At 42.4% G+C, this 25,399-nt stretch overlaps 1 protein-coding gene across 3 annotated transcripts; it reads right to left on the reverse strand.

Annotated features, from left to right (window-relative positions):
• Positions 1 to 712: 712 nt before the first annotated feature.
• ZDHHC4 (zDHHC palmitoyltransferase 4) lies at positions 713 to 13,318 on the reverse strand. 3 transcript variants are annotated; one of them, XM_087417526.1, is made up of 8 exons: positions 12,864 to 13,318; positions 12,111 to 12,234; positions 10,932 to 11,005; positions 10,256 to 10,434; positions 8,553 to 8,678; positions 6,860 to 7,104; positions 3,338 to 3,445; positions 713 to 1,048 (listed from the first exon to the last, which is right to left on the reverse strand). In XM_087417526.1, exons 2-8 carry the CDS (start codon positions 12,225 to 12,227, stop codon positions 767 to 769), a joined length of 1,131 nt encoding a protein of 376 aa, XP_087273652.1. In that variant the 5' UTR covers positions 12,228 to 12,234; positions 12,864 to 13,318; the 3' UTR covers positions 713 to 766. The 3 variants fall into 3 exon arrangements, with proteins under 3 accessions (XP_087273652.1, XP_087273653.1, XP_087273654.1); XM_087417527.1 differs by lacking the exon at positions 3,338 to 3,445 and having other exon boundaries at positions 12,864 to 13,300; XM_087417528.1 differs by lacking the exons at positions 713 to 1,048; positions 3,338 to 3,445 and adding an exon at positions 3,469 to 5,643 and having other exon boundaries at positions 12,864 to 13,315.
• Between the last annotated feature and the right edge of the window lie 12,081 nt (positions 13,319 to 25,399).

The raw sequence follows: 25,399 nt of genomic DNA on the forward strand, positions 1-25,399 counted from the left end.
CTTGGGAGAGCCATGGGAGCCTTAGGTCTCCTACTCTTAAAGGCTCTCCCATCCTAAAAACCCTCAGCACTTTCTATGAATGTCTCTTCCTGCATTGATCTCTCTGCACTGAATTAACTGGGGGATTAGTTTGGGATTTTAAATATAGGACAGAAAAGACTTGAATATGGCCACAAGAGGCCAGTGGAGGGGGGGACGGAGGCCACAAGTATGGGACTGTGCCTTGTGTAAAAGGCCCGTGCTGGCCAGAGGGCAGGCCTGGGTGAGGATGCTGGGTGTGGTTAAAGAGATTAAAAAAAAAAAAACCAAGGCCTTTCCCTGGGAGAGATGGGAAGGGCATCTAAGAGGCTGCAACCAGGCATAGCTCCAAGTCACTGAGACCCTCCTGCACAGCAGGGGACACACCCATAAGGTCCCTCCTGTCTGAAAGCCTAGAGTCTGGAGTGGGAGACCAAGGTCAACTGCAACCTCTGAGAAATCAGCTTTGATTCCCGTGACACTAGGACTTCAGAGATGCTCCATCCTAACAGGCTGAGTGAACAAAGGATGAGCAAGGGGGATTTCTACCACGGGATACAGCATGGCACCAGGCAAGCATCAGACACTCAGTAAACACTAGTTTTCCCTTCCCTTCCTTACCCACTGAAAGCTGATTTATAAACACATAGAAGAAACCAGAAACAAACAAAAACAAATGCTTAGAAAGTAAATATCCATATGTATAAAAAATTACTATATTTAAAAGACAGTAACACTCTTCCCCTTCTTATTTTTTCTTTCTCTCATAATGTGCAGCAGCAGGCAAAAAGATCTCTCGAAGGTTGCTCCAAAGCCCGTGGGAGTGAATGTTCCGGTAGATCCGGGGCTCTGCTGATGGGGGCCAGGCCACATGGGGGTGCCAGGCCCAGTCACCTTTGTACCACTCATTAGTGGTCTGGTTGGTGGCCACCAGGTACAGAACAAAGCACAGGTAGCCCCCCAGGAGGAAGCTCAGCACCACGACAAAGCCCAGCATGAAGACGATCCTTGGGAAGGTCAGGAACAGGTACTGGGGGCAAAGAAGCAGAAGCACATTAGGCAGCTAGGCTGTGACACAAGTCAGGGTCAGCACCCAGCACCCACAAACATGTCCGAGCTGCCTCCCCGGGTCACCCACCTCCATACACATCTGACCCACTGGACACAAATCAGAACCATAAAAAGCATGACAAACAGCCCAGGAAGAAGTCCTAGTATGTACAAGAGTTTAACATGGGAAAAATGAAGCGTGTCCATGGAAGAAAAAGGGGAAGGATACTCAGGAGATGGTGCTATGCCAGTTAGCTATGTATAAAATAAAGAATAAATGTAGATCTTAGTTCCTGCAAGAAAATCAAGTCCAAATGGAGAGAGCAATCTCTCCCCTAAAACAATACAATCACAGGATACATGTACAAGGGTATTCACTGTAGCACTGATTTTTAACAGCCCCTCTTTCTAAAAGAGGCAAGTTACATGTCCATCCACGAGGAAGAGGAAAACTCTGGCATAGTCATACTATGGAATAATAAGGAGCCATTAAAAATTAGGTCAATTTCCATGTATTGATTTGGAAAAGATGTTGGTAATATATTGCCCAATGAGAAAGCCAAGATGCAGGGATCACAATGGGATCCTATTTGTGCAAAAAACAAAACAAAACTGACGCTGTGAAGGTGTGCAGCCATATAAATACACATAGGAAAAAAGCCTGAAACATACACACCAAACTACTAAAGTGGTTGCCTTTGGGGAGTGAAACTGTTGGGAGGGGAGGAGTATAACTCCCAGTTTTCACTTTATTTTTTCTTTCAAGATGTTTTAAATTTTCTTTTTTCCGCCAGCTTTACTAAGATATAATTGACATACAGCATTGTGAAAGTCTAACATGCACATTGTAATGATGTGATATAGCGAAATGATGACCACAATAAGGTTAGTTAACACATCTATCATCTACATATAATTTTGTGTGTGTCTGTGTATGGTGAGAACTTTTAAGAGCTACTCTCTTAGCAACTTTTAACTATACAACACAGTGTTGTTAGCTACAGTCACCATGCTGTACATTACATTCCAGAGCCTAGTCATCTTTCAACTGGAAGTCTGTACCCTTTGACCACCTTCGCTGATTTCTCTCCTCCCCTTTCATTTTAAACACTCTGGACTGCTTGAATTCTTATAAGTTATTTTTTATAATAAACAAAATGAAGAATTTTGAAAGAGTTCAATATTTTTGCAAAGTCAGGAGAAAAGAGAAGTAGACATTTATCAAAACTCTTGATAGGGGAGACTTTCTAACTGAAGTTACAAAGAAAAGAGATTTGATGAGGAAGAATGTCTAAACTTTTATATACAAAAAAAGATACAAAAATAGAAAACAAATACAATAAGGATTAACTATCATTATGTAAAGAACTCAAATCAAAAGTTATCTAATATCAAAGAGGTAAACAGTTAAAGGACATAATTCACAAACGAAGATATACAAATGACTGACAAACAAGGAAAGTACTCAAAAGTAATGAAAGAAATATAATTTTTAAAAAGGGTATACCATATTTTCCTATCAAACTAAAAGCACCTCCCACCCCAAGCACCATCAATGCCTGCTCTGATGCAATGAAATGAACACTTACACCTTGCTCTAAGCAATGTGTACACTTACACCTTGCTCTAAGCAAGGTTTTAAGAAGCAATTTGACAACGTATATTAATATCAAAAGACTTATAAATGTTGATAATTTTTGACCCAGTATTTATATTTTTTGGAATCTAGCCTAAAGAAAGTCCTAAATACAAAAGTAAAACCATATACACAGATCACCCACTGCAAAGGGGAAATGCACTTCACCAATGGAGAGAGCTGGTGGTCACCATCTTAACCAATGGATCAACCGGGGCTTCACTGATCATATGTTCTACCTGATGGGATGCAGTATGAAATACACATCCCTGCCTAGAAAGCATTTTTGCCAAAAATATTAATCCGAATCTAATCAAGACTCTAGAATTAACTTCCACGTTACACTAATATAAAGGAATAGAGAAAAATTAGATGACACAATTAGGAAAAAGACAAATCTAGAACAAGGAACATTCTAAAAGACAACTAAACTATTGTTAATTTCATGAATAAAAGCGGGGGCATTATTTTAGACTAAAAGAGACTAAAAAGCCATAACATTCAAATGCAATACATAGCTATAAAGTGGATTCTGGTTCAAGGAGGTAAAAAAGCTATAGAAGATATATTTGAAACAATGGGGAAATATGGACTAGACTATGAATATGGACTAGATAGTATACAGATTATTACTTTTCTTAGGTGGTAAACAGCATTGTAGTTATGTAGAATGTTCACATTCTTAAAAGATGCATGCTCAAGTATTCTGGGGTAAAGCAACACGATGTCTCCAACTTGTTTCTACTAATACAGAAAAATATATACAGACATACAGAAAGAAAACATTAAAATGTTAACAATGTTTAAATTTAAGTGGAAGGTATATGGGTAGTCACTTTGTTACTCTTTTAACTTTTCAGTGTGTTTGCAAATTTACACCATTGGAAAAAAATTTAAGAATAAAAACTACTCAAGGTTAAAACAACAATGAGGGGCCAGCCCCGTGGCTTAGCAGTTAAGTGTGCTCGCTCCGCTATTGGCGGCCCAGGTTCAGATCCTGGGCTCGCACCGATGCACCACTTCTCCAGTCATGCTGAGGCCGCGTCCCACATACAGCAACTAGAAGAATGTGCAACTATGACATACAACTATCTACTGGGGCTTTGGGGAAAAAAAAGGAGGAGGATTGGCAATAGATGTTAGCTCAGAGCCGGTCTTCCTCAGCAAAAAGAGGAGGATTAGCACGGATGTTAGCTCAGGGCTGATCTTCCTCACAAAAATAAATAAATAAATAAAAAATAAAACAACAATGAGGTATCACTACATACCTATCAGAATGGCTAAAGTGAAAATTAGTGATAAGATTAAATGCTGGCAAGGATGCAGAGAAACCAGATCATTCCTCATCACTGGTGAGAATGTAAAATGGTATAACCCCTCTGGAAAATAGTATGGTAGTCCTTTTCAAAACCTAAAGTGGACTTACACCCAACAATCACACTGAAGACTTCTTCTCACACAGGAACTAGTAAATGAATGTTCACAGTAGTTTCATTTATAATAGACAAAAATTGGAAACTACCCAATGTCCTTCAAAGGGTCAATGGTTAAAAACACTGTGGTCCATCCATACCACGGAATACTATACAGCAATTCAAAAAAAAAAAAACTATTAAAACATGCAACAACTTGGATGGATCTCAAGGAAATTAAGCTGAGTGAAAAAAACCGATCTCAAAAACATACTGTATGATTCAATTTATGTAACAATCATGAAATAACATAACGATAGAGATGGACAACAGATTAGTGGTGGCCAGACATTGAGGATGTGGGGAGGAGGGTGCGGCTGTAAGGGGGTAATATGAGGAAGTCTCTGGTGGACAGTAGAGCATCTTGATTGTAGTGGTGGTTATGCAAAGTTACATGTCAAAAAATTGCACAGAGCTATACACACACATACACACAAATGAATGCATATACAACTAATGAAATCTGAATCAGCTCTGTGGATTGTGCCAATGTCAATTTCTTCATTTTGGCATTGTGCTGTGGTTGTACAGGGATGTTGCCATGGGATGAGGGGCTTAGGAGTGCATGGGATTCCTGTATATTTCTTTGTAACCTCCTCTAAATCTATAATTATATCAAAATAAGAGTTAAAAAAAAAGATACTGGCTTTGGGACTGTGTGTGTATTTTATCACATTAAGACAATATTCTTTAATTCCTATTTTCTGAGTGCTTTTATTAGAATGGATGCTGAATTTTGTGAAAGGCTTTTCAGCTTCTAGAGAAATAATCATGTCTTGTTCCTTACATTTAATAATGCTGTATAAAATATTAATCTATTTCCTAATATTGAACCAACCTTGCCCTCATGGTATACATCCCATTTGTTCATGGCATTTTATTTTCTTTGAAACAAAAGGGGAAAAAAACACTCAAGGAGAATTAAACAGTTACCTAAAAAAAATAACTGCTCATAAGCTATTTCCCATAAATGAAATCTTTTAGCCATCAAGTGAGTTTTTGAAAGAATGGCTTCAACTCTTACATTAGGGTAAATGAATTTTCGACAAGGGTGCCAAAACAATTCAATGAGCAAAGAATAGTCTTTTCAACAAACGGTGCTGGGACAACTGGATATCCACTTACTAAAGTTGGAACCCTACCTCACACCATATATAAAAATTAACTCAAAATGATCAAAGACCTAAATGTAAAGGCTAAAACTATAAAACACTTAGAAAAATATGTAAATCTTCATGGCCTTGGATTAGGCAATGGTTTCTTAGATATGACACCAAATCACAAGCAACAAAAGAAAAAACAGATAAATTGGACACCAAAATCAAAAATTTTTGTGTTTCCAGGGCCAGCCCAGTGGTGTAGTGGTTAAGTTCACACGCTCTGCTTCAGTGGCCCAGGGTTTGCAGGTTCGGATCCTGGGCACAGACCTACACGCCACTTATCAACCATGCTGTGGCAGCGTCCCACCTACAAAAAAATAGAGGAACACTGGCACAGATGTTAGCTCAGCGACAACCTTCCTCAAGCAAAAAGAAGAGGATTGGCAATAGATGTTAGCTCAGGGCCAAAAAAAAAAAAAAAATTTGTTTCAAAAAAACTATCAAAAAAAATGAAAAGACAACCCACAGGATGTAGGAAAATATTTGCAAATCATATATCTGATAAGGATCAAGTGTCCAGAATATAAAAGGAACTCTTATAACACAAGAATAAAAGACAACCCAAATAAAAAATGAGCTGCTGCTTCTCTAAATCTTCTTCTCCAAAGAAGATACACAAATAGCCAATAAGCACATGAAAAGATGCTCAACATCATTAGTCATTAGGAAAATACAAATCGAACCACAGTAAGGTATCACTTCATACCCATTAGGAAGACTACAATCAAAAAGACAAATAATAACAAGTGTTGGCAAGGATGTGGAGAAACTGGAACCTTCATAAACTGCTGGTGGGAATGTAAAATGGTCCAGATGCTTTGGAAAACAGTCTGGCAGTTCTCAAATGATTACAAACAGAGTTACCATATGACCCAGCAATTCCACTCCTAGGTATGACTCAAGAGAAGTGAAAACCTACGTCCACACAAAAATTTGTACACAAATGTTCATAACAGCATTATTCAAAAATAACCAATAAGTGCAAACACCCAAATGTCCATCAATTGATGAATGGATAAATAAAATGTGATATATTCACACAATTTAATATTTTTCAGCCATAAAAAGGAATGAAGTACTGATTCACGCTACAAGATAGATGAACCTTGAAAACATTATGCTAGTGAAAGCCAGTACAAAAGGCCACATATTGTATAATTCCATTTATATGAAATGTCCAGAAAAGGCAAATCCATAGGGACAGAAAGTAGATTAGTGGCTGCCAGGGTCTACAGGAGAAGGGAATGGGGAGTGACTGCTAACACTTATGGGTTTATTTTTGGGATGATGAAACGTTCTGAAATTAGCGGTGATGGTTACGCAACTCTGTGAATATACCAGAACCACTGAATTGTATACTTTAAAAGGGTGAATTTCATGGTATATGAATTATATGTCAATTAAAAGAATTATATATCAATTTGTAAAAAACGAATGCCTTCATTTTTTTACTGGGAAAACAAATGTCCTTCTTCCAGTTTTGAAACCTGAAGTCAGAAGCACACAGCCCACAACATAATTACCTGAATAAGAAAGACGGTGTCAATAACCTGGAAATGTCCAAGGTCATCAACGTAAGTCTCCAGGTACAAGTCTGACACCACCACCAACTGGACCAGAAACCCAGTGCTCACAATGGCCAGGGTGGCAGCAGAGGCCGTCAACGTCAAGAGGTAGATGAGGAAGTACCTGGCATTCCAGGCCCCGATGCAATTGTTCACCCAAACACAGTGATGGTCAAAACGGTGCACACACCGGTTACACACACCTGCACAGAAATGGGAGAGCCACAACCCTGGGTTAGTCCTTGATGAGACAATGACACCATGCACACCTATTGACAGTTTTACAAACTGACCACTGGCAGTATGAGCTGGGGCAAATGGCAGCTGCTGTCAACAAGCTTTTAGAACTGCAGTGTCCAATACAGTAGCCACTAGCCACATGTGGGCACTGAGCACTTGAAATGTGGCTACAAGAAAACCTTGACAGAATACTTTGTTGATATTGATAAATTTACAGTTGTTTTTCAATTTGTGCAATGCTCCTTTGAGTTCAGTGTGAATAATACTTAGATGACACAAAAGTTAGTGAATTTACTTAACTTGGACAGTTTTAAAACATAACTTTTGCTTAAAAGTCAAATCAATTCTTCTGATAAAGATGAACCATTATATGAATGTAGATGTGGATATTAAAGAAAAATGATTTTTTGGTACTGATTCAATTACTAGAAAACTTTTAAGAATGTCTGGAATAGCTTGAGTATGTGAATCTGCTCTTCCAACTGTAAATTTTTTTTTCAAAAGCATCAACTTTTTTTTTTTTTCCCCAGGGAAGGATTTGCCCTGAGCTAACATCTGTTGCCAGTCTTCCTCTTTTTTGTTTTTTCTTCCCAAAGCCCCAGTACATGGTTGTATAGTTATAAGTCCTTCTAGTTCTATGTGAACCACTGCCACAGCATGGCAAGTGACACACGGGTGGTGTGGTTCCGAGACCAGGAACAAACCTGGGCCGCCGAAGCGGTGAGAGCACCAAACTTTAACCACTAAGCCATCAGCACTAGCTCCCAACTGTAAATTTTATGAAATCTAAATACAGATCAAGTATTTCTGATGAAAACATAGTGTATGGATTGAGACATGCTGTAAATGTAAAATATACAGCAAATTTCAAAGACTTAGTATGAAAGAGAATATAAACTACCCCATGAATGATTTTTTATATTGATTACACGTTAAAATGGTATTTTAGATATGTCAGGTTGAATAAAATATATCATTAAAATTAATTTCACCTATTTCTTTTTACTTTTGTAATGTGGCTACTAGAAAATTTAAAATCATGTACGTGGCTCGCATTATATTTTCATTGCACAGCACTAGTGTAGAATCTTGGCCACTCCCCAGAAGAACAGGCCCTGCCAGGACTGAAATCTGCAAGCACAACATTGTGCAGAAACATCTCTTGGGCCATATGCCCTGCCACTTGGCAAAGGAAGGGCTGTCATGCCCAGGGCTGACAGTTGCCCACTATACAAGAACACAAGACCTCACTTCCTGAAAGAAACCACTATCTGGCCTCTACTAGCAGTGGCCGCCCCATGTCTGGGGGTCAAATGGCCCTGCTTTTAGATTTACATAATATTCCCTTACAGACAAAGCCCATGTGTCTGTTGTGAGAAGGTGGAGCCAGAGCAGCCAAAACCACACTTACCGCAGTGCTTAGATCGCGCTGGTTTCCTTAAATCACAAGTAGAGCAACTCATGTTCTTTGGGAACATCACTTCATCAAATTCATAAACTTGAAGAAACAATAATTCATTTGCTTTTGTTATGGTACCTGAAAAAAGTAAGCACAAATGTCAGTTTCAAGCAATATAGTGGACTGGAGGTTCACAAAACCTGTCCTGATGCAGCACAACTAAAACTGCTGTATTTAATATTTTAAGTAATTTATTTTATAATTTTTAACAGCTTTATTGAGATATACTTCATAAACCCAATTCACCCATTTAAAACATAAATTCAATGGTTTTTAGTATATTCACAGAGTTGTGCGACCATCACCACAATCAATTTTAGAATAGTTTCATCACCCCAAAAAGAATTCCTCTAGCAGTCATTCCCCATTTCTCTCTAATCCCCCAGCCCCTGGCAACCACTAATCTACCTTCTGTCTCTAAGGACTTGCATTTTCTGGACACCTTAAGTAAAGGGAATTATATAACATGTGATCTTTTGTATCTGGCTTCTTTCACTTAGCATAATGTTTTCAAGGTTCATCCATGTTGTAGCAAGTATAAGTACTTCATTCCTTTTTATTGTTGAATGATAGTCCATTGGATAGGTATACATTTTATTTATTGATCAGTTGATGGACATTTGGTGCTTCAAGGACAGAAGTTAAAAGTTAAAGGATGGAAAAAAATATCAAGCAAATATCAATCAACAGAAAGATAGTGTAATAATATTAACATCAGACAAAAGAGACTTGACAGCAAAGAGTATTACTAGTGACAAAGAGACTTGTATTTTTAAAAAAGATTCAAGAGATAATATTAATTCTAAACTTGAATGCATCTAATAAGAATATACAGAACGAATTTATACACACTCATATAATAGTTTCAAAATATGTGAAGTGGGGTTGGCCCCATGGCACAGTGGTTAAGTTGGGCACATTCTGCTTCGGCAGCCCGGGATCACAGGTTCAGGTCCTGGGCACAGACCTACACCACTCATCAGCCACGCCACGGCAGTGACCCACATATAGATAGAGGAGGATTAGCACAGCTGTTAGCTCAGGGCTAATCTTCCTCAAGAAAAAAAAATTTTTTTTAAATAATAATAAAAAATAAAATAATAAAAAAATATGTGAAGCAAAAACTAACTACAAGGAGAAATCTGTCAAATCTACCATCAGAATGAGATATCTCTCTCAGCAATCAATGAGACAAAAAAATTAGTGTGAATATCAAAGATCTGAATATAATTAACAAACTTGATCTAACATACTTATATGGTTCTCTGTACACAAGAACTAGGAAATACACACTCTTTTCAAGCACACATGGATCATTTACAAAAACTGACCACACACCCAGGCATAATGCAAATATCAATAAAATTTTTAAAAGAAACAGTATCTTACAGACCACAAGCTCTCTATATAATACGATTAAGTGAAAGTATCAAAAAATTAAACTAAAAAATTTATATGGAAAATTTTAAACAGTTCTAAATGGTCAAGGAAGAAAAAAATAAAATTAGAAAACACTCAGAACTGAAAGATCATGAAAACATTACATATAAAATCTTTTGCAAAGTCCTTAGAGGGATCACTCCTTGTTAGAGGCACTATCGGTAAGACTGACATTTGAGCTGTCACCAGTCTCTGTCCTAAGAGCCTCAACTTACCAGGGTTGGTTACACAAGTTAGGGTGAAAAAAATCAGGTTTACAATCAGCAGCAGATAGGGCAGAAGGAGGTAATACAAGGAGAACTCCAGCTCTTGACAGTAGCCAAATATTTCCCAGGTGTATTCAGTATAAACCATCCCTTGCAAGATGAGGTGCAGGATAATGAAGGTGTAGTTTCTGAAAGGAAATAGGCACATGGCTTGCTCACGGGGGCTTCTCCATGAAGAAATCATACAATACTAAGGAAAGTTAACCAAGGGCCAACTACTTCCTTTGGGCTTGAGATAGTAGTGAGAAATACATAAGAAACTATGTGAAACGTTTCACAAAGTGCCTAGCACATAGTAAGTACTCAATAAATGTTACCTATTATTATCATCTTTGTTGAGAATTGAGGTCTCAGTATCAGAATATATTTCTTTTTACAGAAATGCATGTCAATATTTTCCCACTCTTTAAATATTTCTATTTAAAAGTAGACATCCCAAAACCCCAGAGATAAAAGATAGGTTATTTTTGAATAAGAGGTTCTAAACCCAGGACTCCTGATCCTTGCCAGCATCCTTCCCTGTACCAAGCTGGAAACCACGAGGAGCTTCCTGACACTAGAGGACAGCAACAATTAACAATTAAAACAGAAAAGAAGTAATATTTAAACTCTGTAATATAAATACTGTGTATGGAAGAGGTAATGAAGCAATCTTAGCACGGCTCTCAGAAGGCATTCTGGAATTATATAGGAAAATATCTGAAACAAAAGAAAAAAGAAAGATTCAATTTCATTTCTCATTCCCCCCACTCCCAAACAAATTAAATGCTTCACTTTCAGCTGACAATATTGGTGATATTAAGTTGTGTTTCTGCATACGGGCAGAGAGGAGATTTAAGAGAGAATCAAGAGGGGGCTGGCCCCGTGGCTTAGCAGTTAAGTGCGTGCGCTCTGCCACTGGCGGCCCGGGTTTGGATCCCGGGCGCCCACCAACGCACTGCTTCTCCGGCAGTGCTGAGGCCGCGTCCCACATACAGCAACTAGAAGGATGTGCAACTATGACAAACAACTATCTACTGGGGCTTTGGGGGAAAAAAAAAGGAGGAGGATTGGCAATAGATGTTAGCTCAGAGCCGGTCTTCCTCAGCAAAAAGAGGAGGGTTGGCACGGATGTTAGCTCAGGGCTGATCTTCCTCACAAAAAAAAAAAAAAGAGAGAGAGAGAGAATCAAGAGGAGGGCTTTCCTCAGCTGGCCTTCCTTTGATGCCAACTCCTCCATTTCCACCCTGACCCCAAAGAAGGCACCATGTCAGAGTCTCCAGGCAAAGGGAGATGAGCAGAGGGGATGGATCAGGTAATGCTAATGTGAACACCATTCCCTTCCCTGCCTTGGGTTCAATCCCAGGTTCCAGAGTCAACCTCCACATCACTGGGCATTAGCCCAGATCCCTGACAAGTCAACCCCTTCCCAAGGCTGCTCACCCCAATTTTGCTCACTTTGATCCCTGAAGGAGCGTGGGCAGCATGATGCTCAGCCTTCTGCTCATACATCCCCCAGTTTCACCCATCAGGCCCCTCCAGGCAGACACTGCTCACATCCATGCCCAATTACAGGTATCAAATACAGAGGAAAATAGCCAAGCTTGAGAATGCTATCTTCTGTCAAGCATCATTACAAGATTATTTTCAACAGTAAGAAAAAAGCAAAAACAGAGAGACACTTTCGAATATACCACCACTGCCATAAATGAAAGAACAAGTGAACAAAGAATAAAAATGGCATCTCTTTTTGTTGCCAGGAAACTGGTGAGCCTTTTAGACTGGTGGTAGTCAAAACCCAGTGGTCTCCAAGCATCATTGTTACCTGTGCTCCTCCCCTGACAACGCCTTTCAAATAATGGGTTTTTGAGCAGACGCAGATCATAACAACACCAATCAGCACCAAAGCCACGTAGAACAAAAAAAGAACCAGAAAGTCCATCCTGGGGCTACAAAGGAAAAGAAAGAGTGTGACTACTATTGAGGGATATATTCCATGGCACATATTCTCAGACATCAACTCCCTAAATGGCTCCCAGAACAGTTCATCCACCCTCAAGTACACATTGCTTTTCAGTGGGGCAACCCAGATGGTCCTGAGCTCTCTCTCCTTCAAGAGTTTCCTAATCAAACCACTGCTTTGGGGCATCTCCTGCCTGCAAATTCCAAAATAAAAGTGGGGAATAATATGAAAAACGCATCTATCTTCCCTCCCCCCAGCAATGACTCATTCTTTTACTTTCTTAGGTATAAATTTTCACATAGATACTGATACAGAATGTACCCAAAAGAATCTGCGGACAACGCTATTGAAATAAGCATCCCCTAGAGGGAGTGAGGGGCCCACGCCCAGGATCTGGCATTGTATCCTATGAAGCATCCCTCCAGGATAATGACCAAAACAATCAGGGATCACCCACAGAGACCAGAGATAACACACAGGCCTGTATTAAGAAACTGGAAATGGTTACTTTTGGCCTTAGCAGATATGATTCTGGGCCAGACTTTCAACTGAGATAACCAAACTAGAAACTATTCACGAGGTAAGACAGAGGAAACAAAGAGCAGCAGTTCTCACGAGGTGATTCAGGGTCTCCAGCCTACATAGATCTCGTTTGGATAATTTTCAAGCCAACAGCTCTGGCATTCCTCCTCCCAACATTCACAGAGAATTCACACGGCATCTCCTCTTGTGCAGCGGCGGGCGCCTGGCACAACAGGTGGCACCCAAAGCTGCAGGAGACATGGTTCCTCTAGGAGGCTGGATCTGGCTGCAGAGACAACAATTCGACACTTTCATACTAAGACAGGGTAGGAGTCAGAGGGAATACACTGTGGAAAAGTATTTGGAAGTAGGGGGATGTTGAGACCCCGCAGGGTCAACAGGGTTATAAGACTTCGGGAGAAAAAGCTCACTGGGAAGAAATAAACCGAAGCCTTGGATCCCGGTGTTTATCCCTATTCCTGAGGTGCCTACGCTGGGCACAAGACAAAAGGGCCTCCCCGAGGCTACTCTCTATCCGAGGGTCCCGGCGGGTGGGCCGGAACCCGAGGTGGCGGGCGGGGTGCAGAAGGCTCGGAGGGGACACTGGGCATGCCCGGGCCCCGAGCGGGGTGGAGGTGGGGCTGCAGCCCCATATACAACGAGGAAGGGCGAGTCAGACAGCGAGATGGACGCCCCTGGACCAGCGGGGTAGTCTAAGAGCCCCACGAAGGCAGCCTTACCGCCAGGGTCAGCCAACCGCCAGGTGCACTGCGCCTGCGCCCCCAGGGCGCGCCCGCACACTGCGGGCGAACCAGTGACGTCAGCACGCGACGATTTCAGCCAGGCCGACTTCCGGCGGAAGTGCGTGGGGCGGGGTGTGGGGGCGGGGTCTGGCCCTTGCGTGCTGGGTTGTTGTGGGTGTTCGTCTGTGCTTGTGTGGGTTCTCCCAGACTTGTCTCATCTGACAGCTGGAAAGTCGAACTTTAGAGCGCTGTTGCAAGAAATCTTACAAAAAGACCGTCTCAGGCCTGGTACGGGCGAGAACATCAGTTTTGGGAAGCCGACCGAGCCGCCCAGCGGCCTGGGTCGAGCCCAGTCAGGGTCCGGCTCCCAGCCGGGCACGGTCCCGGGCGGCCCAGGGCGGGCACACTTAGGGGCTCCTACGCTGTGTCTTTGTGGTGAACAGCGTTTGCTTTGCTTTCTGCCCACCACACCGTTGGGATCTGTCCGAACCGTTCCAGAGTCTGCTCCTGCTGTCTCTGAAGAGCTCTGAACATCCTTCCCCGGGGAGCAGTGACAATTGCTTGACGACAAACCTGGAGGATAAGAAGGAAGGCTGTTTAGTGATAGTTGAACCTGGGGTGAGAAGAGCTGCTTCCAAACATAGCTTTGAGAAGTCCCCTGTGGGCTGTTCCTTTGCTCTGAACGCCTCTGAACCCGCTGAGACCAGTCTATTCTTGATGCCTCTGAAAACCTGTCTGTAACTGAGCCAGGCCTATCCTCCCTTTTGAGAGGAAATGTCTGATCTCTGAACACTGGCCTTAAAGCTCTTCTTTTTTCCTGTCTTTGCTACCTACCCCAGTTCCTTGATTCCTTTTCAAAAAACTTACCAAGCTGGGCACTTCCTCCTGATACATTGTGTGCCAAGGCCTTTATGAACTTGTGGACACAGAATTGAAAAACAAAAATCAGAAGACATGATGCCACCAGAGAAGACTGTGGCTGTGGACAGAGCCTCTTCACATATCCAGAGTGGGCTGGATTTCATGAGTGTCTCCAGCTGACTCATCACCCTGCTGGTTAATTCTGAGCTGGTGGTGAAGTATCTTGAGTTAGCTTTTTTTGCTCATAAATGCAGAACTTTATTTTTATCCCCATTCATTTTTCTCTGGATGGTTTCAGTTGAGACTAACTTTGAATTTCGGTTTGATCACCTATGGTATTTTGTGCTAGGTTGCCTTTCTTTAATTTTTTGAAAATTTATGCAAGTAGTACAATGTTATGTTCTTGTAAAAAAGTCAAACTATACAAAACAAAACCAGAAAGCTCCCTGACCACCACCCCTCTCCAATCCCAGTCCCTTGACAGAATTAATCACGTATTTAGTGTGTATCCTCCAAAACTCTTTTATAGATTTACATATATATTTATTCAACAAATATGTATTGAGTACCCAATATATGCCAGGCACTATTCTAGGCACTGGGAACATAGCAATAAAACAAAAATCTCTGAACTTTGTAGTTTACATTATAGTCTATATATACAAACAGATAATTCATTGTTGTTTACAGAAATGGCATTATCTTAGACATAACACTTCTCCATCTTGCTTTTTTTTTTTCACTCAACAATCTGTCTTGGTGATCTTTCCACACCACTATGTATATATCTACCACATTGTATTTACTTCATTATCTACATTTTGTTACTAAGCTGAGCCATAACTCATCTGCCAGGGTCCCAAACTCCAGTGCCTACAGGGGCTATGCAGGTAACAAGTCAGTAAAGTGACAAAGTGGAGCAGGTGTGTTTGGTTGTAAGCAGAAGTAGCTATTTTCACAGACCAAAGAATTAACTTGAATTCCGGTGTTTTAAGACTATTTGAGAATCTATATTTTTGTAACATAAATCTCCTAATTTTTTAATGTTGGCAACCAATTCAAGATTTAAAACACTGTTCAGACTATGCACAACACACCTGCAGGACAAATTGAGCCCAAAGGCCACCAGTTTGCAACCTCTAATATAACTGTTCTATTACTAAATATTTGGGTTAATTTCAGTTTTTTGCTATTACAAACAATGTTTCAGTGGGAATACCTGCATGAGCTTCATTACACACAAGTAGATGGACTTTTTCTAGGGCAGCTACAGGAAGTAGAATTTCTGGGCTGAAGAATGTATAGGCATTTTTCATTTTAATAAGTGCTACTAAATTGCTTTTCAGCTACAAATGTCTGAGAGACCCTGTTTCCAAACCCTTGTCAACATTTAATATATCAACTCCTTTAATATTTACTATTCTGATGGTGAAATGGCATTTTATTTGTTTGCTCAATAAACAGTTACATAGCACTTCCTGTGTTCCATGTACTGTCCTGAGCACTTTAAAATTTTTAAATATTTATCATAATCTATATAGTAACTCTATCTTATCTAATAATGAAAGTATTATCATTATCATACCACTTTTACAGATGAAGAAACGGAGGCAAATAGAAGTTAAATAATTTTCCGAGGGTCATAGAGCTGGAAGGTATTAGAGCCACGATTCAAACTCAGACCGTTGGGCTCAAGACTTAGTCAGTGTTCTTAATTACCGTGCTGGGCTGTCGTAATGACAACTGGCCAGTTTCTAGTTACGTTGAACATCTTATGTGTTTATTGGCCAATTGACTTCCCTCTATTGTGAATTGCTGACAATTATCCTTTGCTGTTTTTATTTGAGTTGTTTACCATTTTCTTGTTGCCTTGCAGTACTTATTTACATATTTTCTGTACTTGTTAGGGTACAAGCTAAGCTGCTTCTCTTAGTTTAGGTTCACCCAAAAGCAAACCCCAAGACAAGGATTTGGTACAAGTAGTTTGTTTTTGGAGGTGTTCTCAGGAAACATGGTGAGGGATTGGGGAAGTGAGAGAGAAGGGTGGAAAGCCAAGAAAGCAGATGTTGATGAGTAGGGCTGGGCATCTGGGGCTCAGTCCCAGGGGGGATCCTCTGAGAGGCTCCATAGAACATGCCTCGGAGTTGTTCCACTGAAGGGCAAAGCAGCTGGAGTCTTCACCCAACCACTCCAGGGGAGTAACTCCCTAGTCCTTCTGGCCTGCTCACCCCTAGGCCAGGCCAGCCCCAAGTACAGAGAATGCCCTGGGGCAGACTCAGGAAGCCACCAGCATGTAGAGGAACCCTCTGCAGGTGACCTCCACAGTGGGCTGTGGGGATATGGACAGGGCACCTGCAATGTCTGCTATGCTGTTGTAACAGAAAGGCCCCAGAATGCAATGGCTTTAATAGGAAAGAAGTTTCTTTCTTTCACATGCAATAGTCCAGAGGTAGGTGGACAGTGCAGGAGCGGTAGGCAGCTCTGCTCCCAGAGATCCACAAGATCACACAAGGACCCAGAGTCTTCCTATCTTGTTGCTCCACCTCTAGGCAAAACTTCCCAAACTTCCTCTGTTCACAGTACCCATAAGTGACTTAGAAATTTTTTCACAGAGCTCCTAAGCTAAAAGAAATATCTGAAAATCCCATCTATTAAATAATTAGCTCTAAACAGCTTCATAAGTATTTATGTCCTAACAACTTAGTGCCCCCTGCACACCGTACGATTTACCAAACTTTAAAATCAGATTGGAAAGCACCCTTCTCATTTCCTGCTCCACATAGATATTCCAGTGGCACTTGCTTTCTAAATCCATCTCTGCAAAGATGCGACATCAGGAATTGAGCAATCTAATGCTGAAAATGCAAACTAGCTCAAGCTAGCATTTCATGTGCTACACAGATGTTGCTTTGTTTCATCAAAATTTTAAGATATCCCACAGCACCCCTATGAGTTTGATGTGGCACCCCAGGGCACTTTGTGCACAGTTTGTCCTTACCCCAAGGTCACCACCTTCCAGCCCCTGAGAAAAGGGAAAGGAAATGAAGAGCTGTTTCCTTTTAAGAATGGAACTTGAAATTTGCACTTAGCCTTTCCTGCTCAGATCCCATTGGCCGGAACTTAGTCACGTGGCCATACCTGGCTGCAAGGGGAGCTGGGAAATGTAGTGTTTGGCTGTGCTGCCTTGTGTCCAGCTAGCACTTGGAAGCTTGTTTTTACTGAAAGGAAGAAATAGAGGGAAATTATTCTCTAATGTATTCTGGATATTAATCCTTTGTCTCTGACATAAATTCCAGATATTTTCTCCTATATGTCACATATCTGTTAACCTTGTTTATGGTGTCTTTGTCACACAGAGGTTTTAAATTCTGAAGTACTTATATTTATCAACCTTTTCTTTTGTGGCTTTTGTTTTTGTATCTTATTTAACAAGGTATTCTTTACTCCAATATTACATGCACCAAAACAACAACACACACACATATACAAAAATATATTCTCCAATATTTCTTATAGTTGTTTTACATTTTTATCTCTAATTCATCTGGAACTTCTTCCTGTGATGACTGAGATCATTCAGAAGAGAAAGGAGACGTTTAAAGTGTGTAGCCAAGGCACTATTAAATTCTTACCTGCCTTCCAACACACATTCCTGCTTTTCATGACAATCTTCTGCACATATGTGGTGTAGTGAACACTGAGGTTTCCTACTCAACGTGTCTCCTATGCCTCTCTCTACATGCTCTTTGGTAGGACTGAACTATTCCCAGCTCTAGAGGTGGGTCCTAATTGGTCTCAGCCAATCAGGATAATTCTGTCCTCCTTATCACAATAATTTTTCAAGACGAAATTCAACCAAGGCATGACCAGCCTCTGGAATGCGAGTGAGCCAATTAGAGTGAAGCTAGGATTCCTGTTCAATGAACCTGGGATTCCTTTCCCCCAGATGTACATAAAGATATTAAAGAGGATGCCTGTAGCTTCACATCTCTCACCTTGGGACTATGAAGGAAGCCAGTTTGAGGATGAAGCCTACGCACTGGGGAGGGCAGATCTGAGAGAGGCACAGAGATATGAAGTCAGAGCCCTGAATGAACTGTGCCTGAAGCTTACTCCACCTCTGGACTTCCTACTCAATGAGCCAAAAGTCCCCCTTATTTTTTTAAACCATGTCGAGTTACCTTTTCTGTAACTTGCAACTGAAAATATCCTAATCCTAACAGAAACTTGTAGTCATTCAGCTCGTTTTCCCCCACCTCATATTTTTCTATTTAAACTCATTTTAAATTTTATGGAAATATATAAATAACAGCAAAGAAAAAAGACTATATTTTACTATCTTAACTGCTACTTTATTATTGTGTATTTCTATGAACATATGAAAATATGAATTTTATATCCATTTAAAAGGTTTACATAGCTGTAATCATAGTGCCTAGAAAATTTCAAATTTTGCTTCTTTTATTTAGTTTATCATAAGTATTTTTCCTCTATCTAGATAGTTTTAGTTATTAATCAGGGATGTAGTATAATGAACTTAATATTACCTTACTGTTGTACATTTGTATTATTTCTTACTTTTTAATATTATAGATAGTTTTGCAAGTAACATATTCATAGCTTTTGTTTTTCTAGGTTTAATTATTTTCTCACAGGGGCTGGCCCGGTGGCGCAAGCATTAAGTGCGCGCGCTCCGCTGCCGCGGCCCGTGGTTTGCCGGTTGGGACCCCAGGTGCGCACTGACGCACCGCTTGTCAGGCCATGCTGTGGCTGCGTCCCATATAAAGTGGAGGAAGATGGGCATGGATGTTAGCCCAGGGCCAGTCTTCCTCAGCAAAAAGAGGAGGATTGGCAACAGATGTTAGCTCAGGGCTGCTCTTCCTCACACACAAAAAAAAATAATAATTATTTTCTCAGGATAAATCTCTCAGTGGTCAGTCAGTTCCTGAAACTCATGTGTTTCTGGCATTTTATTCTTTCCCTCTGTTCTTCAAAACCTCAAAGCATAAACCTTGACACCTGTATTTTATAAATAGCATAGGAGAAAACACACTGTTTAAGCTGAAAACCAAAAGTTAATTCAAGTGTGATAGAAAAGATTATATCACCTGTGAAACATGTAGCACAGAATCCCTCTTTGGAGCGTTCCTACACCCTCCTGTCAGCCCCTGAAACTGGACCTGTGGTATCAGTTTTTTACCTGCTGCAAGATCGGTTGACAGGATCAACCACCTTGTATACCATGATCCACTGTCCCCAAGGGAATGACTGAGGCAACACTGTGGAAATGGGATACAGGACATGATAGCTACCCTCGCAACAGGCAAATGGCACATGATACTTGTTTTCAATCAGTGATTTGTTGGTTAGGAGGAATTTTACAATGGAGGAAAAAAGAAGAAAAACTTTAAAAGGAACATAAAGTATTTTTGTCGGAGGGTGAGGATTGGGTCTGTATTTGCTTACTATTGTATTGGTAGCTACTATTCTAGTGCCTAACTGACAGTAGATGCTCAATAAAAGTGTGTTGAATGAACGAAAGAGAAAGGATGAATTACACCCAAAGGAAATCTGTATCCTGGATATCACCAAAACAAAAATTCCTCTGGCCAGTAGGTGGAGCCACAGCGTGTCATAATTAGCCAGCTTGGAGCACCATGAAGGTGTGGCCAGCTTACACTTCCAAATTTTCACCTGGCCTTTGTGACCTAGATTGCTGTCCCTTAAAGCAGCTCTGTTCAGCTACCACGTAAGAGGGGATTTGACAGAATCTCCGTTTCCTCATCACTTTTTTTTTCTGTGAGGAAGATCAGCACTGAGCTAACATCTGCCAATTCTCCCCCCCCTTTTTTTTTTTTGCTGAGGAAGATTGGCCCTGAGCTAACATCCAGTGCCCATCTTCCTCCACTTTATATGGGACGCTGCCACAGCATGGCTTGACAAGTGGTGCGTCGGTGCGTGCCCGGGATCCGAACCGGCGAACCCTGGGCTGCCGCAGCAGAGCGCACCCACTTAACTGCTATGCCACCGGGCCAGCCCCTGCTCATCACTTCTGAACTGGTCTTAACCTGGGGCACTGCACAGCTCTCGTCACCCCAAATGCTCCTTTGCTTTGGTCACCAAGACTGCCACTCACCATCAGCTGTTGTCTCTCTCGAACGAGAGTATAAGTATAGTTATACTAAAAGATTATCTGTTGTTTATCTGAAATTCAAATTTAACTGGGCATCTTGTATTTTTATTTGCTGAATCTAGAGATCCTATTCCAGCCACCATCTTAATGCCTCTCAACAGAGATTCTAGTTTTCTACACTAATTGAGACCAAGAATTAGTCTTGCGGTTGGAATCTGGTCATCCCTTGGCTAGCAGTGCTAAGCCAAAGGAACATCCAGCCCTGGACATTGAGTTGGGGCTGAACTGTGCCAGGATGACCTCTGAGACGTTTTCAGAAAAGAGAAGCCACCTGACCACCAGAGAAAAGACAGACAAGCAAGTGATCACAGGCGACTGATGGAGGACGGTCCATGCCCGCATATAACGTGCACATGATTTGTGCTGCACTTGTTTTATTTGTACGACACACAGAAAGAGGCTGGAGGAGGATGAGGGACGACGTTGTAAATGCTGTCTCAGAGCTGGGGGAGAAATGAATGGCAATTTCTGCTCAGTGTCCCAGAATCATGACTTCCTCATTAACACGCTTGACAGCAAGTGGATCAGGACTGACACTGGGCTCTGTGAAGGGCAGACATGAATGTCAGTGAGGAAGAAATTCAGAATGAAAATACTGGATGGGAGGTCACGTAGGGGTTACGAGTCTGAGCTCAGGAATCAGGCTTCCTGGCTTCCAGCCTGGGATCCATCCCCTCCAGCTGTATGGTTTTAGGCTAGGTACTTAATCTCTGTGAGTCTCAGTTTCCTCACCTGTAAAGTAAGGGGGAGAGAATCGACCTCAAAGGGTTGTCGTGAGGATTACTTGAGATAACGCAGGTAAAGCACATTCAACCAATATTGGCCACAAATATCATAGATGCAAAGTTAACAAATGTGATCAATACAGAAAAACAAAGTGGGAAGTATTTCTGGTAACAGAGGTTTGGAGTATCAGGGTTCTTTGTGTTGCAAGTAATTGTAAGCCCAACTCAAAGTGGATTAAACAACAAAGAAGACTTCTTGGCCTCTGCCACTGGAATGTCCAGAGATGGGGCAGGCTTCAGGAATGGTTTGAATCAGCAGCTCAATGGCATCGTCAAGGACAGTGATTCTTTTTGTCCCTCACTCTGCCACCCGAGTATCAGCTTCATCCTCAGACCACCTTTCCTCCTGGTGGTGAGATGGCTGCCAGCCTTCATGCTTCCACATTCACTTCCAATGAGGGGAAAGTGGGCAGGTTTACCCTGGCATTTCAAGTAGGAGTGCTGAGAGAGTCACCCTGGCTGGCTTGAGTCATAGGCTCACTCCTGAACAAATGATGGTGCCAGAAGATGGAATGTGCCATTTGGTGAGTTAAATGAGGGCCCCTGCTGAAGCTGCAGGGAGGATCAAATTCTCCTAAATCACATGAGCTGCTCAGGGGAGAGGAAGATTCCAGACAGAATATTAGGGGAATATTCTGGGAAATATTAGAAAGGGGCATGAGTGCTGGGTAGGCACTCAATAAGTGGGCCTCTGATACATTGTTATATCTGGACTGATGGGAGGAATATGTCAAAAATGCCCAAAAAAGTTCAGATTAAGCCCAGGATGAATGCAGGTGCAACAGTGAAAACACGGGATGCTCGGGGCATGGCAGGAGCTCGTGGTGGATGTCCTTCATTTCCCAGACTCAAAGGCAGATCTATTAATAAAATTCCTTCCTGGCAGCCGTCTCCTGGTGTAGGTTCAAGCAAATGTGTATTCAAAGGAAGGGGGAGGAAATTTTAGCCGCAAAACTGCGGTCGCACAGTCCTGCAAGGTCACCCAGAATTGATGAGATTCCTTAGGAAGAGCAAGAGGGTGTAGGGAGAGAAGGGGCAGAGGTTCTGCGACATCACGGGGCTGGCAGAAAAAGAGGAGCTGGCAAAGAAGGCCAAGTTAGGATGGTCAACCTAACTCGGGGGGCAGGAAAGAGGGCCGCCGTGGAGGCCATAGAGAGGAACTGTTTGCTAATCTCTCCAGGCAGGCTCAAACAGGGAGGCCATGGTGAGGAGCCTGGAATGAGCGTCCCACAGACTCCGTGAGATGTCCCTGGGGGAGTGAAGGGCCCACTATCCGGGCTCCAGTAATAACAATGGACTAGCCCACCAGGTTCTGATGGCTCCTCTGGGCCAGCAAGCCACCGGGGCAGCTCCTCCTCAGAGCCCGCTACAGATGGCACGTGGGGGGCCAGGAGCCCCATAATTACCAGGATTAGCAGCTTACAAGCTCTGCAGCCTGGAGGAGGGAGAGCTCTGAGCCTGCAGTGTCAGAAGTGGTTTTGAACCATTAGCCCGAAGCAAGGGGACCAGAGGGAGAGGCGTCTGAGGTACACAGAGTTTGTTGTTTGTCACACACACAAACACAGTGAGGTTGTTTGTTACAGCAGCTAGCATCAATCGCCCTGACTGTCCCACTCTGATGATGCTCCCAGGAGTGGAGTGGAGCCCCGAGAGGGGAGCGTGAGCAGCTGATAGGAGTTCACACAGCCCCACAGTCGGATGTGCCTGATGCATCCTCCTTTGTTTCCCCGTAACTGGACTCAGCTCAGCTCCCGTGACCCAGGTTCCAATGCGGCAGCGAGTCTGTTCCTCCAAGCCTCCCTCTTGAGTCTCCCCTGCTTGCCTACTGCTCACTCTTACTTCTCTTGAGTGTGACACGGGCTCTTAGGCCCAGTGCAAACAGTCCCACTCTGTGGTTTATGGTGTAAACCACAAGATTTTGCAGTATTTTTTTTCCCTTCCAAAATACCCAACTTGACACCAAAAGAATAGTTTGGCTTTCAGACCTTTCTCTTTCCAACAGACACACTAAAGTCTACTTAGGAGGGTGAAAGACAAAAAGGTGGCTCTTTTAAGGCTAAATCTCCCCCCACCCCAAGAGCCCATCTAAAGCTGCCATGAGGATCGGGGGAAGAACAATGGGTATAAGCCTGGTAAGGGCCACTTCTCACTCTGTCAGACTCTCTCCCATACATTTATTTATATCACCCTGTCTTACTCCAGGAAGGACTGGAGATGGTTTACATAGACATGCAAAACAAGATAAAATAACTTTAAAGTGAGGAGAGAAGAAACAGACAAGGGGGAAATAAAAGTATGAGAGACAAGGTGCTCCCAGTGGGTTGATCTCACTTCTGACCTGGGACAGGGGCTGAGCAGAGGGTCGGGCCTGCCTCAACCTGGCATGACAGCTACTTTGTGCTTCACTATTGTATTGTTAACACTCCCTATGGCGTGCCAGTGGGATTTACAGTCCCCTTGCTGCTTATCATGCCACCCTCCTCTCCCCCAACAAGCCCCCTCCTTAATTCACACCAGATCCATGGTCAAGTAAGCCCCCAGCTTTTGCCCTCTTTACTACTAAGCCAACTCTCCTATTATCTTGTTAGATTGAAATAATTGTTGCAACCAGCATCCCTGACTCTGGAGGCTGAGTCTCCACCCACCATCTTCCCCAACATCCCAACATTTGCAGGCTGGGTAGGAAATTAAGTGTCCCTTTCTGTGGTAGAGACAAGGCCAGGTGCTTGCCACGGGTCTTCCTCTTCCTGGGCACAAGGGAAGACTACATCTCCCAGGCTCCCTTGAAGTTTGTTCTGGGCATTGAAAAGTAGGCAGAAGAAATGTAGGTCACTTCTAGACCAAGCCCTTAAAACATTCTGGCACAATCCTCTGGCAATCTCTTCTCCTTCTGCAGTGACCTCTGGAGAAGTGACCACATATTTAAGACGTCAACATCACAAGATAGAAGGATCTAGAACTCTGCATCTTTTCCTGGAAGTAGCCCTCCCCTCAACCCAGGAGAGCCATCCAACCCATGCCACACTGTGATGTAGGCGAGCAATGAAATTTTATTAAGTTAAGCCACTGAGATTGGAGGTCGTTTTTTACAGTAGCTAGCATTAATCACTCTGACTAATACACTATCCAAGTTGTTGGTGAAACCCATAGCATGGCCCCACGCCAATCATCAAGCCTGCCCTCAAAATGCCATTATGTCATTGGTCAACTTCAGCTAGTAGGAATGGACCCCGTCCCACCACCCAGCAGGCAGTCACCTACTCCCCTGCCCTTGTCACCCGTGGTCTTGAGGTCATAGTGCAGATATACTCAAACGCTTTGGGTAGGAGTGCATGACATGACTGTAAGATATTCATGCTCGGTTTGGACTGTGTCTCCTCAGTCCAGAGTGGCTCGATGAGTCAGGTAGACTTGGTGTGGAGAGAGGAAGACGCCTGCCTATTTTAAACTGATGTCTGGGTTTTCCCAGTCGATCCCTGTCTGCTCTCCTTTGCCCTCTTTGGCCAAGGCCACTTACCCAGCTCTCAACACATCCTGAATGAAGAGCCTTTTAGCCATATTCTGATAATATTTCACTATGGCAGTGCATTAGTTTGCCAGGGCTGCTGTAACAAAATACCATAGACTGGGTGGCTTAGACAATTGAAATTTATTTTTTATCACAGTCTGGAGACTGGAAGTCTGAGATCGAGGTGTCAGCAGGGTTGATTTCTCCTGAAGCCTCTCTCCTTGGCTTGCAGATGGGCCCTTTCTCCCTGTGTCCTCACGTGGTCTTTCCTCTGTGCATGCACATCCCTGGTGTCTCTTTGTGTCCAAATTTCCTCTTCTTATAAGGACACCAGTCGTGTTGGATTAGGGCCCACCCTAACAGGCTCATTTTAGCTTAATCATCCCCTTTAAGGCCTTATCTCCAAATACAGTCACATTTTGAGGTACTGGGGGTTAGCACTCCAACATATGAACTCGAGGGGACACAATTCACCCATAATAAGCAGGATCCATTTTGTGGTGTTCACAGTCTTATTTCTGTGGATTATTTAAGGGGGA

This window comes from Ceratotherium simum, chromosome 26 (genome assembly GCF_057802395.1).
Source record: "Ceratotherium simum simum isolate JZ-2026a chromosome 26, ASM5780239v1, whole genome shotgun sequence".
Classification (NCBI taxonomy): Eukaryota; Metazoa; Chordata; class Mammalia; order Perissodactyla; family Rhinocerotidae; genus Ceratotherium; species Ceratotherium simum.